The following is a 16,036-nucleotide window of genomic DNA, read 5'->3' on the forward strand; positions in this document are numbered from 1 at the left end:
TCACGATCTCGCGGTCCGGGAGTTCGAGCCCCGCGTCAGGCTCTGGGCTGATGGCTCAGAGCCTGGAGCCTGTTTCCGATTCTGTGTCTCCCTCTCTCTCTGCCCCTCCCCCGTTCATGCTCTGTCTCTCTCTATCCCAAAAATAAATAAACGTTGAAAAAAAAAATTAAAAAAAAAATGCTAGTGTCATTAATTAGGAGAGGACATGAGAAGGAGAAAGAGCTTAGGGAAATGGGAACAAGAAACAACCAATATTTTTGAGTGTGTTCTATGTGCCAGAAACTTTTCTTTTGCCACAATTTAATCTTTATGTGCGGCTGAAACCCAAATAGATATCTCCAGCCAGGTGTTCTTTCCTGAGTTCCAGATCTGTATATTTGAATCCCTCCTAGATATTTTTATTTGTATATTTTTATGGCATCACAAAAATTAAGAATTCCAAAGTGGAACCTAGATAATGAAATTACGTCTGAGAGGAAAATATGTGAATGTTATTATTGTTCATATTGTTATTTTTTTCACTGAAACTACAGAAGAGAAGAAAAGGTAGGTGTGGTGTGGATACAGATAGGTTGCAGGAGTGGCAAAATGATAAAGGAACACTTGCTTATGGATATGGTAATTTTCAATGAAAGCAAGATCATTTGCTGAAACCAGTAAGGGTAAATTGGCAAGTTAAAAGACCCGAGGGGAAAACGGTGAAAGTTTGAAATAGCTATGGGGAGCACGAAAGCTGAAGTGATATAAATAAAATGCTGAGTAGGCATCACTGACAGTCCCTAAGATGAAGCTCTTGACTTTTTAGTGGCATCAATCCATGTGGCTGTTTGATTTTTGCCAGTATAACTTACCGATCCAGGTGCAGATAAAGAACACAGGTGGTCGCATTGTTCCAGGATTGGACTTTTGCTACATGGGTGATGCAGGAAAGCAGAAGCAAGAGTTTTGTGAATATAGACCATAGATTTTTCAGTTAGAGCTCAGAGGCCCAGGCTTATCACCAAAAATAATGTTTCAGAAGGAACCTTTTGGGTTGAGATGAAAAAATGAAACAGTTATGGAACTAAATACAAATAAAATGTAGTGGAAAAGGTACTGGAATGATAGGAGACTAGCCGAGGGGGGGGGGGGAAGGGGGGGGGAGGGGGTTGGCAGGGATACCAGAGTAGAATATTTTAGAAGTGGAGTCTGGATGATAAAAAACGAAACAGAACAAAACAGCAACAACAAAATTTGCTTGGATATGATGACCAAAGAGGAAGAGAAGAGGTAAATGGCTTTGACAACACCAAGGAAATCTACTAATTTGCCAGATGGTCCACCCAGTATTTGGAAGGACTTTAAAGGCCACTAATCCAACTTCCTTAAACAGACTTAAGGTGTAACCTTCAATAAATTTGGCCAGGTAGCTGTCATCCTAAGGATAAAATCTATTCGATTTTATAGAACCTCCTCTAGGAATTTAATGAGTGTAAAATGAGTCAGTGATACTTTCTGTTTTTCGTTTAATGACTTTTTTGTGTTTGAATTTTTTTACTTTTTTTTTCTTTCTTTATCTTTTTTTTTCTTCCTTTTCAGAAAATGGTTGACAGGATTTGGAAAGAAGGAATTTAAGATTCTCTCTCAGTTAAATCACTTGAGCGAAACTCCTAGAGGGAGGAGTAATCGGGGTTGTAACTAAAGTTCTCTTAGAGTTGACATTTAAATTGCTTTTCATTGAAGACGCAGGAAACCAATCTCAATTTTCCTGGCCCAGCTACTGCTGCCAGCTCTGTTATCTTAAACTCCCAGGTTTGGCAGTTTATCAAACAGCTGAATCTTAGTTTTTTAACCCTCATATGAATGTAGCCCTGGACTTAATATGGAACCAAACATAATTGCAAATATCAATATCTAGGCTTATGAGTTTTAAATGTGTTAGAAGATTACACCGTTATCAGCCTCTAGTGGGAGGAAATTCAAGGCTACTGACTTTCCCAGCCTCTTTTCCCTTCTTTCTCTCTAAAAACAAATCAAGATCAAGGAAAAGCATTTCACTTCCCATCATCCCCAAGGAAGAAGGGTGTTGCTTATTGCCAGCTCCAATGGACCCATAGAGCTACAACAATCTAACCCTGAGTGAAAGAGGTTAAAAGATAAGATGCAGAGGCTCCACACACAAACCTGGAGCTTCTCCTCTTGCTCTGTTAGGACTAACTGCCCTTCACTCATGGGCAGGGAGAAATCATTGAATCTGAGTTGAATTACTAGTTGGATGACATGATTGCTTTTATTTACCACTCTTGGTTCCTTAAGCCATCCTGAAGTTCGGTTGGCCTATCCTTTCCTTTCACACTTTTGGGAAGCTTAGAAGCCAGGTGATCTGATTTTGGGACCCTGGGTTGGTGTTTGAAATAATGCTTTTGTGAAATGAGGATTTATAAATAAATAAATAAATAAATACCTGCTAATGCAAAACAAAGCCAAAAACTGTAGAAAGAGTGTCAACTGGATAGTATACATGGCTAGATTTAAAATCTCTAAAAGTTATATGGCATTCAATTATTATATTGCTGTTATATTACTCTTGTTACTATAGTTTCTCTTTTCCTGCCATAGGCAACATTACATTGTAAAATCTGTACTCCCATTTAACCCATGACCACCAAGATAATCGCAATCTTTACTTTGTCACTGTTATTCTTGAGCACTCTGTCAGTGTTCCTAGGCATTTAATTTTCTTTACCATGTTAAGTTAAAAAAAAAGTGTATAAATTGTTGCTTCTGCTGAATCCTTTTCATTATCAGAACATACTCCTTCACATTTTAAAATGAAAAAAACAAAACAAAACTCATTTCTTTTACTTCAAACCAGCTAAGTAGAAGAAGATGGACATATTACAGGTATTTTGCAGATTTCCTAAGCCAAGCACAAGTAAATTTAAAAGGGTTATGTATTGGTCTTTCTCTACAATTTAGCTTGATAGAAGGGCCTTTACACTATGTCACATAATCTGCAATGCAAGAAGACTGACATCAACAGTTTCGAAAGCTGTGTTGAATGACCGGGTGTTCAGCACTGAGCCACAAATACCAGTAACCTGGGAGAAGTTATTGAATAGCTAAGGCAATGCACCTTGTGTCTGACAGAGATAAAATGAAGATCCAAGGGGAAGACTCATGTCAGGAATATTTTTCCTCAGTATGGTGGTCATGTGTTCTTCACCACATACACTCGTGTCAAACCAAACTACCTGCAGTTTCCAAACATGCTACACTTTTCTATAACTCAACGCCTTTGACCACAGCTCATACCTTCCAAAAATTACTTCCACCCACTTCTCTGCTTGGTGAACTTCTCTTATTTCTTATAATTCAATTAAAACAACCCCCAGGTGGAATATTCCCTCACCTTTCTCTATGCTTCAATGGCACATTGTCCATACCTACATTACAATATAGGTTTCACTGCTTACTGAAACTGCTTACTTGTTGGTTTTGCCTCCTTGAAATCAGGGACTATGGCTTCTTCATCCTGGTATACTCAGCATCACATACAGTGCCTAGCACTTTAGAAACACAGAAAACAATGTTTGACTGTGTTTTAATAAAGGCAGTATTTATGGCAGTGAGACGGAGAAGATAATAAGAATTCTGACAAAGGAATGTTATTTAGTGGTGTTATAAGTGAAGAAACAACATTTGACTATATGTAAAGTAAAATAAATTTTACAGATGACATCCAACTTGGCATAAGAAATGTCAGTATGTTCAGAATTGATAACAAAAAGAGTAGGCATTTTTTTATGTAAAATTAAGAAATGTTAGACAAAGAGGAGGTAAGAAGTGAATGTAAGCAAGGTAAGTCAAGTACTTAGAATGAAAAGACCATTACAATTAGTCAGATGGATGTTTCTGGTAACACTTTAGGGGAGAAATAAGATCCAATAGATGTATCAAAGACTGTAGTATACATGACCTAGAATGTTCCATTAAAATGCTTAAATTAATAAATGAAGCAAATATCAAACAATTAAAACACTGATTTAAGGTTAACTACAAAAACACCATGAGGACACAGATAACAGAAGGATAATTACTAACATGAATAATTGGATAATTCAGAGTAGAATGGAGAGGATACAACTATTAAAAGAAAAGAAAGGAAAAATTGGTTTATTGAAGAGATATACAGCAAAGGTGAAGTGGAAGGTAATGATGACCTAGGTGTGTGTGAGAACCAGGAAAACAAAACAAAACAAAAACTGCAACGAGAACACTGTGGTGTTCAGAAGGATAGTAAGTGTTTGGGTTGATATTCGAAATCTGAGTTGAAATAAGCGAAGCCTTTCATTTTCATAGATCTTCAAGTCTTTTTCTATGGTGCTGATAACAATGCAAATGGATATTTAACTTATAATGAAATAGAGAGTCTTCTAGGAGAAGAAACACCAGAACGAGAGCAACTGGAGCTGTTCGATGCTGACAACAACAAGATGTTCTCCTACCTTGAACTTACAAGAGCATTTGGACTGACTGGTAAGGCCTTCAGACTGAAACATCGGTGAAGGTCAGGAAATAGGTAGCCTTGAATAATGTTCATTCTTACAGCCAAAAACTAACAAACAGCCCACAGCTTACAATTTTTACTTTACAGCTGGGATCCAAAAGCAAAGAATGTAAGAAAAACTGAAAAGCAAAGAAAAAAACAAGGCATCCCTGCCATCCACAACAATAGAGTAATAAATCATTCAGTTTAACTGAGTGAATAGAGTTTATGTCCTCTGGAGGTTAAAAAAAAGCATGATGATCTTTCTCTGTACTTGCTTAAAGGGTTTTAGGATGGCACTCTTAAGACTAAAACTTTACTTTTTAAGTTTATTTATTTTTGACAGAGACAAAGACAAGTGTGGGAGGGGCAAAGAGAGGGTGACAGAGAATCCCAAGACGGCTGTGAGGGGCTCAAACCCACAAAACCATGAGATCACGACCAGAGCGGAAACCAAGAGTTGGATGCTTAACAAATGAGCCACCCAGGTGCCCCAAGACTGAAACTTTAAAGCCTATATAGTATTAAGTGATGATGTAGAAGGAAACTAGAAAGCTACTATTCATTTAATAGAATAAAAAGTTAAAGCAATATAGATGGCATTAAATCATAATCTAAAACCTCTTTTAAAATTGTACTAGTTCCCCCATCTGCTTATTTTCTTTTTAATTTTCAAAGAATCTGTCATGTAAAGAATTTGTAAACATTTACCATAAATATCTAAGGGTAGTTTCTTAACCAGTGATGTGAGGAATAGGAGATGGAAATATAGATGCCTATGGAGAAGAGTGGTTTGGGAAACTGAGAAAATTCTGATATAGAAAATAAGGGAACTTTTTTTAGCTCTTAATTCTTTTGAAGAAATACTAGAGCTGATATCTGAAACTGGTAGATCAATAGAACACACTTGGCCATAAAATTGAAATTCCATGTAATCAATGCTAAATTTAATCTATTTACATTAATTAATTAATTAATTAATTTAATGTTTATTTATTCGAGAGAGAGAGAGAGAAGGAGAGAGAGAGAGAGAGAAAGAGAGAGAGAGAGAGAAACTCAAGTAGGCTCTGCACTGTCAGTGCAGAGCCCAATGAGGGGCTTGAACTCATGAACTGTGAGATCATGACCCGAGCCGAAACTAAGAGACGCTTAACTGACTGAGCCACCCAGGCGCCCCAATCTATTTACTTTTAAAACTGAAGACTAGGGGCGCCTGGGTGGCGCAGTCGGTTAAGCGTCCGACTTCAGCCAGGTCACGATCTCGCGGCCCGTGAGTTCGAGCCCCGCGTCGGGCTCTGGGCTGACGGCTCAGAGCCTGGAACCTGTTTCCGATTCTGTGTCTCCCTCTCTCTCTGCCCCTCCCCCGTTCATGCTCTGACTCTCTCTGTCCCAAAAATAAATAAAAACGTTAAAAAAAAATTTAAAAAAAGTGCAAAAAAATAAAATAAAAAAATAAAACTGAAGACTAAAAATTATTTTTTCTTAAAATTTTTTTTTAACGTTTATTTATTTTTTTGGGACAGAGAGAGACAGAGCATGAACGGGGGAGGGGCAGAGAGAGAGGGAGACACAGAATCGGAAACAGGCTCCAGGCTCTGAGCCGTCAGCCCAGAGCGACGCGGGGCTCGAACTCACGGACCGCGAGATCGTGACCTGGCTGAAGTCGGATGCTTAACCGACTGCGCCACCCAGGCGCCCCAAGACTAAAAATTATTAAATTGCTCTCATTTCCCTCTTATTTGAGAAAATAAACAATAGCCAGCAGAGATGTTTTGTACCTTTCCATCTTCATGTGTGTAAACTCATGAGGTGACTCTACCTACTCCCCCAGTGGTAAAGCTACATTCTCAGGGATCATATCTTTTTCTGTTGAAAGCTGCATTGCTAGAACATGTATGACATAATAGGGCCCACATACCTATAGATACCTGGATATTGCCGAAGTCTTGCATTTTTCAAATCCCATAGACCTCTCTGGGTTCTATATTTGACCTTTGAAGGTCTTTGCTTGCTTTTGCTCCTTCCTACCTTCTCTCTGGTGGGATGGATGGATAGATAGTAGACAGATAGATGGATAAAACTTTTAAGAAGATGGATTACTGGGGCGCCTGGGTGGCGCAGTCGGTTAAGCGTCCGACTTCAGCCAGGTCACGATCTCACGGTCCGTGAGTTCGAGCCCCGCGTCAGGCTCTGGGCTGATGGCTCGGAGCCTGGAGCCTGTTTCCGATTCTGTGTCTCCCTCTCTCTCTGCCCCTCCCCCGTTCATGCTCTGTCTCTGTCTGTCCCATAAATAAATAAAAACGTTGAAAAAAAAAAAAAAAAAAGAAGATGGATTACTATTCCAAAATACAAATTGCATCGTTGGAGAAACCATCCATCCAATTCAGATAAACCTCTCTGGAATATCAGTGAAATAGACCAACTGCATAAAAAATACATTTTGAAAAGCAGAAGAGGCAGTCTGAGGTAGTTTTCTATCTGAAACCACGGCCTCCTTTCCAGGTCATCCTTGCTTTGCTACCCACACTTTTTTGTTTATTGCTACATGGAAGATGAACCTGCTGCAATCCCAGGTTGAGATAAATTTTTGAATGCCCACCATGTAGCAGTCCTGGGCCTTTCTTTGGCCCTACCAGACAGCTGGATGCAGTTCCAGCATCTTCTGTTAATATCAGAGATAGGAACATTACTAAATAAGTGAGCATCAAGAGAATCAGAGATGAAATACATCCTGGTGCAGATCCTTTTAGGAGCACCAATAGTGAATGTAAGAGGCAGGCTTCCACTGGAGAAGATAAGGTCTCTCTTTGTACACACCAGTTGTTTAAGAATTTTGACTAATCAAGTGGGGGTTAAGCAGGGGTATGCATGACTTGACAGTTTAGAGATCACTATGTGAACAAACCAGTTCATGGGGTTCCAAAGCCAAAGGGCCCGGCAGTGCCCTGAGGGGGTGCAGTGCTCATCCAGCCACAGCCTTCCTCCCCACACCCCTAAGGAGGCACCATCTGTATATTCATTGTTTTTGATGGGCCTTACATCCCAAAAGGCATTCAACTAGAGTAGACAAAAGAGATTTTAACACAGCTGGACATTTTCTCAATTTAGCCTTCTGTAATTTGGGATCCTTGAACTTCCAATTGTGTTTCCATAGTCTGTTAAAAAACAAAAGCATCAGTAGATATGTTAGCACACTCTATGCACCATGCACCTGGAAATGGTAAGGCAGCTCAAAAAACACTGAACAGTGGAAAATCCAGGAGAGGAAACCGAAAGCTTGGAGGTGAGTAGGTGGGGGAGACCAGGTCAGGGAGGAAAGCAGCTTGTACCGTATGTAGTATGAAATCTGGAACTAGAGGCTGACATACTCAAAGTTAATTGTGTTTTCACAAATGGTAAAATCAACTTATCCATTCTCTTGGATCTATATTTACCAGAGGTACCTGAGTAAATGTTTCTTGCTTTCATCTTTATGAGACCCCCTCAATGGGAAACTGTCATGTGTCAGCTGAAATCATAAGAGAAAATGTAATTCATAACTAGAATCTAAATGTAACTTAAACTTCTAAATCTCAAAATATTTTTCTTCCAGAGTAAATAAGAAGATGAAAGTTCCAGAAAGAAGAAGATATTCAGAGGAATGGCTTGACTTTATGACAATTTCACCTTACTTTCACAATATTTTAGCAAGAAATGTTTTAAACTAGTTGTTAAAACTTGCTAGTTCTTTTGAACTCTATTCAGTTTCAAAGAAATTTTTGTTGAAATAGACTTTAAGTCTATAATACTGCCCTCCTTTTTTAAAAAAGTTGTTTTAATGTTTATTTATTTTTGAGAGACAGAGTGTGAGAGGGGAAGGGGCAGAGAGAGACACAGAATCCATAGCAGGCCCCAGGCTCTGAGCTAACAGCACAGAGCCCGACACGGGGCTCAAACTCACCAACTGTGAGACCATGACCTGAGCCAAAGCCAGATGCTTAACCGGCTGAACCACCTAGGTGCCCCCATAATACTACCCTTCTTAAAAAAATAGAGAAGGAATATTTGGTTTGAGTTCATTGTTTAGTATAATTTAAATGCTAACTATATACATGCACACACATGCAAAAGAGACTATTAACATTATATATTTATGTTTTTAAAACTTTGGTATATACATTTGCTTTTTTTCTATTGGCCAAAACTTAACTAATTTTTTTTGCACTGGCATTTAAAAAAAATGTTTATTTATTTATTTTGAGAGAGAGAGAGAGAGCACATGCACAAGTTGGGAAGAGGCAGAGACAGAGGGAGAGAGAGAATTTCAAGCAGGTTCCATGATGTCAGCACAGAGCCCAGTGCAGGGCTTGATTTCATGAACCTTGAGATCATGACCTGAGGTGAAATCAAGAGTCAGATGCTTAACTGACTGACCCACTCAGGTGCCCCATACACTGGCATTTTTAAGCACTCTAGAACTGTCTACTTACTCAAAAGTTGAACTTCTTGTTATATCCAAAGGGCAGAATCAAGATCAGAAGCAGAACTGATGATTTTCATGACTATCATAGCCTTGGGCTTTTCTAGACACCTGGTCTCTAACTGCCAGTCCCTTTGATTTGTAAACAAAATGCACTCAACAAGCTATAGAACACCACACATCATCATTAACGAAATTTAACATTACCTGCAATTTAGTTCATGTATTTATACTCAAAACTTCTGATTTTCTGCTAAAAGTTATACTCATGGACTTCAGCCAAAATTTCATAAGGGTAACTAAATTAAAATTAGCATAAATTTAAAAAATTCTTCCTTTCAAACATTAGATATTTGACATTTTAATGCAGCACCATGGTAAGTAAAGGAATAACAGATCCTTCAATAGCAAAATTATCTATCTAAAATCTCAATAGCAAGTTATTCATGGTTACATCATCTTTTACTTATTTCTGACCTAAATGGAAAATTGATCTTAGTATTAGGACTAAGAACCCATGGCTTAGTAGAAATTACCTTTTAAAAGTGTGAATACTGTATTAAAGTCAAGCTAATTCTGCCTCTGTAATAAGGAATAATCACTTACTGCACAAAATAGCTTACTAAATGAGTAAAAACTAATTGTAGATAGAAACCAACAGAGCAATAAAATATGTGTAGTTGTATAAAGTTCAGTGAGGACTTCAGGTTTTATTATTTAATAAATGAAAATGCTTTGTAATACCTGAGATAGTTAATGTTGGTGTTAGACTTCTTGGAGTAGATTTACACAATTATAATTGTTTTATTTGAATAACATAATTTTACATGTAGTTCTTATTTTTCAGTCAACTTGGATTACATATTGCTCTGTTGAAAAAACTCTGCTGGTTTTATTACATAAACTAAGCATAGTATCAGTAATCCTGTGGACTATATGAATTCACTCTTAAATTATATCTTATTTACCCAAAAGTAAAAAATTTCCATAATATAATTATATTGTATGCCTTTTAGTTTCTATATTTTGAAAAATAAGAGCATCCACGCCATCCTTCCCCTGGCCCCACCTTAACAACTCAAACACCCAAGTGTAAGGGAGCTTGAAACATTTTGCAGAATTTGTAGAAAAATGACAATCTGAGTATTTTAATTACATGGATTTCTGAGGCATTTATAACTGAAATTCATTAGAAAAATGGTTGTGCTGACATCTACAAATTTCACTGACATTTTTGCATGAAACATGTATTTTTTAAACACTGGCTAAAAAGCTTATCCTTTCAGAAATAAGGAGGATAAAAGCTCCTTAATGCATATTTTGGGAATTTTCACTGATAGAATTCATATAATTCTTAAACTTTGTTATATAAATTTGAAATTTTTCTATTGCAAAGTTTTGGATTAAACCAGTTATAAATAAGCATTTTCTAATGTGATTTTATATTTACAAACCAGCTGAATTACTTAGAAGCAAAAGTGAAAATGAATGGATTATACTTTCAATAAAACAGATGACTGAATTGTATTTGAAATACTTTTGTCACCTTGTTTTGTTTCTCTCATTTTTAAACTAAAAAAAAAAATTTTTTTTTCACGGTGCGTCCCTTCAATCTTAGCAGGATTTTGGGATTTGGTGAGGAGTTGGGCTATGCAGAGAGAAGACAGGACAACTGTGACCATCTAGGGCACCACTGGATGAATGAAGACTCAGTAAATGGTTGGTGAATGAATGAATGAAACATGTTTTTTCAAACAACTCTCAAAAACTGAAAGCACACTACTGTGACAGAGGTTAGTCTATTCAAGTGTCCAGGACAAACATCCACCGATTCGAGCGCTCATTTTACACTGGCCATTATGCTAAATGTTTTATTTTATTTTTAAGTTTATTTATTTATTTTTGAGAGAGAAAGCAAACTGGGGAAGGAGCAGAGAGAGAGAGAGAGAGAGAGAGAGGAGAGAATCCCAAGCAGGCTCCGCACTGTTGGCGCAGAATCTGATGCGGGGCCTGAACCCAGAAACCCCAAGATTAAGACCTGAGCCAAAACCAAGAGTGGGACGTTTAACTGACTGAGCCACCTAGGAGCCCCTATGCTAAATGTTTTAAACACATACACATACCTACACACAATGTGTTTAAAACATTTAGTATAGTGGCCATTACAGAGTGAGTGTGTGTGTGTGAGTGTGTATTCATGATAAGCCCATGAGGTAATTATCATTACACAAATAAGAAATGTCAAAGTTAAAGATTAGTAAATGATGGAGTTAACCTTCAAAGTTAGGACCCTCAGACAATCAGAACTTGAGTTCAATATACAACTATCTGCCAAAAAAATTTATGAGGGTGTTCTGGATTAAGCAATTAATGCCATGGGAGTTGATTACAAACAACCCCAAAACTAGTAGTGAGCATGCAGTTCAATGTCACCTTGAACTCAGTGCTGCCACAGTACCCTGCATATACACTTGCTATAGCTCTCAGCACTTTACATTATAATTACTTATGTGTCCATCTCTCCCACTAGATCATGAGCATCTTGAAAGAGAGACTGACCTTCTCATCTGTAAATTCCCCTGGTATCTGGTATATTGTCTGGGGTGTGATGGGCACCCATCGAATGTTGAATGAATGCCATTCGGTCATGGCAGTTCCTAATTTCTAGTGAATAAATATATATTCTTTAATTCACTACAGTTGTGTATTTCAGAGAAGATACTTACCATTTATAAATATTAATAGCCCGTAAAATGTTTTCACAATAAAGTGAACTTCTTTCCTTTTAATTTCAGTGCATGTTTTATGCTCCATAGTATCTAATTACAATGTCTAATATGCCCAATTATAGTGCAAAGCTGGAAACAAGACTCTGAGGCAGGTTATCAGAATCTATCAGACCATTCAAGCACAAACATTCTTGTAGTCTTGGCAGAAGCAAGAAATGTGTGGGGGAAAAAAAACCCAGAATGCTACATCTTGACTCTGTAGTGTCTCACCACCACTTAGCAGGGAAGGAGGAGGGCAGGGATAGATCTCAGATCACAGAGTAGGTTTTTTTTGAAGGACAGTCATCTGAGGACCCAGTGTGGTGGATTCCAGCTCAGTCGGAGAGGGGTGCTGTATATCAAAATCTAGGGGTTGGGGGTGAACGTGCGGTTGTATAACATTCAGAGGTGATTCTTTGAGGACAGTACCAACAAGCCCAAGCTGATAAACACCAGACAAGACCTTACCAGAAAATGATCTATGCAGTACTTGGGAGTCTGAGACTAGGTCCTCATATTGTAACACAAGGTTTCTATATTCCCAGGAAAGAATCTCTAGCTTGCTTCACCTTCAATCATAAACCATTGCTTTCACCCAAACATTAGCTCCCTCCAATCCTGGGCACCCAAATTCTGCCCCTATGTCTATGTGGAGGGATATTAAAAGTTATGGCTCTGGAGGAAAAATGGATCAATGTCTCATTTGCATTTGATATGATGATGACAAGCTATGAAAATATTTGCAGAGGCTCTTTTTAAATAACAAATGAATAAATACCTTCTTGAAAACTTTACTTTATTAGAGAATCTAGCCCAAATGTGGAAAATTTAAAATCACTCTATTTACCAAAAACTGGCTAACAATACGCTTTCTAGAAAAAAAACAAAAAACAAAAAACCAACAACAGTGATCAGTAAATACCTACACTTAACATTTTTAATTCTGGGATAATTTTAAGATCCATGTTGATGTACTTATAAGGTAAATCCCTCTGTTTAATAATAATAAAAATATTCCCACAGGTAACATACTGTTTTTTACACGCATATACACATATAAAAGTTGGGAGACATGTCTTAGAAACATGTTTATAATGGATATACATAATATTGTGAAATAAAATCTGAATAAAAATTTTATTCCAACAACATTTCTCTATTTTTAAATCATGTTTATTAAGTTTTTATCACAGTGGAGATTAATTTATGCTTAATCATCCAGTGAGTGCCTACTGTCAACTTCATCCAATTCCAAAAAAGTAAAATCAACTCATTCATACACTCTAAGCCTGTTGCCATCCCACCATTCATCGCCTGTGCCTTTTTTCCCTTTTAACGGCAACATAATGATAAGATTGTGAAAAGGTATAACTAATAGGCTTATATGTATAATACCATTTCTTCAAGTATTCAGAGAGCAGTACGTTTGTCTGCATTGTACATTAGAAAACTACTTGTGACATTATTTCTGAGTACAGGAGAGTGGCTCCTGGTGGGAGTGCAATGAAGTTGTATGTCATAGTGTATGACAAGGATTTACAGCATTCTAGAATTTTCACAACTCTTCCCATGTTAGTGAATGTCATCAGGTAAATGTATATTTCTACTCTCAGCTGTCAGCCATGGGATTTCAAGCTACGAATAAATAAAGCATACACTCAACATGTGTAGTGCAAATGCTAGGTAAACAGAATGACATGGAATAAACTCATAGTTGCCAACTAGTGAATGGTCAGCCAGGAGGTCCTGATTTTATGCGTGTGACTTGCATCCCTATCCTCAAATGAATACTGTCACTGTTCCATGTCAGTTCCATTTCCAGTTCCAGTTCCATTTCCAGTTCCAGTTCCATTGTTCCACAATGACTGGAAAACACTACTGAGGTGGGGTGAAGTGGGGTGGTGAAGAAGTGAAGAGGGAAACAGAAACTCATTTTCACAAACAAGTGATACAATTTCTCTGTCACTTCTGCGTAATATGTAAAGTTTGATTTGTTAACGAGATCTCAAACTTCTCAGACAAAGTAGGTACCAGTATAGAGAACTGTAAATGCTCCACTTAATTAACTGTTGGCACCTATGTTAAATATAGATTGTGTGGCCCAGACAACAAAAGGGATGAAGAAGATCGTTTTTTAAAGTTAAAACTTTGGAAATCTTAACACCTGAACATTCAAAAGTTACATTATAAAAAAAGCCATCGGTTACAAAAACAGTCAAACAGCCCTGTTTAAAGATGCCATAAAAGCAATAATCTTCAGTACTTTGAACAAAAGTCAGAGCTTTGTTGCTTTGTCTGAATTATGCATTTCACATAATGTTATTCACCAAAATGAAACAGAAAGGACTATAAAATTCTTCTAGAGACAAATTATTGGTAAGGGGAAAATAAAAGTAAAATGGGACAACCAATTTATACATGTACTTAATTGCATGTATTTTTCCCCCAGAAGTGCCCACGGTCTGTAAGAAAAGGAAAACAAAAATAAAAAGCAAAACAAAACAAAAAAACTATCACAAACAAACGAACCAAGAAGTACAAAAGAGGTGCCATTTATCTTTTCATTTTCTCCTACTGCATTCAGTTTTGAGGGAAAAGTGTTCTTTCATGGTAGTGTTCTGAGTTCACATATATTAAATTCTAGAAAAGAAACATTTGGATCCTGTCTTTCTATTTCATTCTTGAATGTGTTGTACCTTCAACAAATATATCAAGCAGCCAGCTAAAAATTCCCTTAATTAGGAAACATACACCCATACACACATGCACACAAACAAATCTTTTTAAGAGAAAAGAAACCACTCCTCTTCTGGGACACACACATATCAAGATTCAAAACTAAGGTCTGACATGGTCACTTAATTGATTTAAATAATTAAGGCTTCTAAAAGGTTCAGTGCCCAAACTCTCTATATCAGTATTCAAATAAAATACATTTTTGCATTTTAGGTTTGTGCTTTTTACAGCCATCTTAATTCCACAGAATTCTGTTAGTAAGATCCAATAAGGGAGTGTTAGAATTGTTTACTGACATTTTACTTTTAGTAGTTGTTAGACTAAATTATAGCAGTAAAAATCCAGTGACTGAACAGGTTGGTTACTATCATGTGGGCTGTTGGCTCATTTCACCTTCTTTTCATGTTTAATATGGCCATTTCTTTTGTACTTGCCATTGAGGATTCCATTATGGTAATGTCCATTAACTGTGCTATGCTTATTTCTAGACCACAAACTTTTGATTTTTCTGTAAATAAATTTTGTCACCCAGGACAAGAAGAAATAGAACAAGGCAGCACCAAGCAAAAGCACAAAGGCAATATCCAGTAAAAAATACTGACAGAAAGAGATTTGATGGACAGCGGCACGTAGGTGATGGGCTCCATTGTGACGAAGAATGTAATCTATCCAATAGACAGTCCGATTGACAGGGTGACCAGGTTGATCCTTGTGGATTTCTGAAAGCTTCTGGGCCCTCTGACGGTAGCTACGGAGTGGAGGGAGAACACAGAATGATCATGGAGATACAAGGTTCAATATATTTTAGACTTTCTCACTCTAAAATGAGGAAAATAATAAAAGCCACTTTTCTTTATTAAGTACCTAATATGTGCCAAGCACTGTGGTAAATGCTTTAAACACATTGTCTTATGTTAAGGCAATAAAATAAATTTGAAAGAGGGAAATGAAAATTAGACAGACTAGGCAACCTGATTATGATTATAAAGTTGAGATTCAGATTCCAGTTTTTCTGTCTCTGAACCCCAGCTCTTTTTTATACTATGCCACACCTCTTGCCCACATATACTTCTTCTCTCCATATGCTTTTAAATTCTATTAACAAATGAATCTCAACCAGGAAGAGGAGTACATTTATTAGATTCTAAAAGGGACAGATGAAGAAAAATGCAGCACTTTGTCTCAATACCTTTTTTTTTTTTTAGCAATAAAATTTAATTCTGCCTCTGATTTAAAATAAGATTAAGGGATGGTGTGAGAATATTATACTTATTAAACAGAGGACAAGGAGTTGAAAAACAACACCATGAAGCCATATATAACATTACATGCAGTACATATATATGCATGTATGTATATATGTATAATGAAAATACTCTCTAAAATAGTCAATATTCTGAAATCAGAGTACTTATGGATACATGAAGATTGCATAACTGGGATTTCATGGCAATGTGATCTACGACTATAGTGTCGCCCTGTTTATATCTCAAAGAACACTGACAGAATGACGGTATGTGGATAATCCAGCCTTTTGCTTTTTCT

At 37.1% G+C, this 16,036-nt stretch overlaps 1 protein-coding gene across 2 annotated transcripts in view; it reads right to left on the bottom strand.

Moving 5' to 3' along the window:
• The window catches only part of UGT8 (UDP glycosyltransferase 8), a 99,710-nt gene that overhangs the window by 1,454 nt on the left and 82,220 nt on the right, over positions 1 to 16,036 (bottom strand). The window contains exon 6 of one of the 2 annotated variants that reach the window (XM_040475203.1): positions 14,854 to 15,239. In XM_040475203.1, coding sequence (XP_040331137.1) covers positions 14,876 to 15,239 — 364 coding nt within the window. In that variant the 3' untranslated portion in view covers positions 14,854 to 14,875. Of the gene's footprint in view, positions 1 to 13,735; positions 15,240 to 16,036 lie in introns of those variants that run through there. The other variant, XM_040475195.1, reaches the window with a different exon arrangement.

Source organism: Herpailurus yagouaroundi, unplaced genomic scaffold, assembly GCF_014898765.1.
Source record: "Herpailurus yagouaroundi ecotype Mexico unplaced genomic scaffold, PumYag 28, whole genome shotgun sequence".
NCBI classification, from domain to species: domain Eukaryota; kingdom Metazoa; phylum Chordata; class Mammalia; order Carnivora; family Felidae; genus Herpailurus; species Herpailurus yagouaroundi.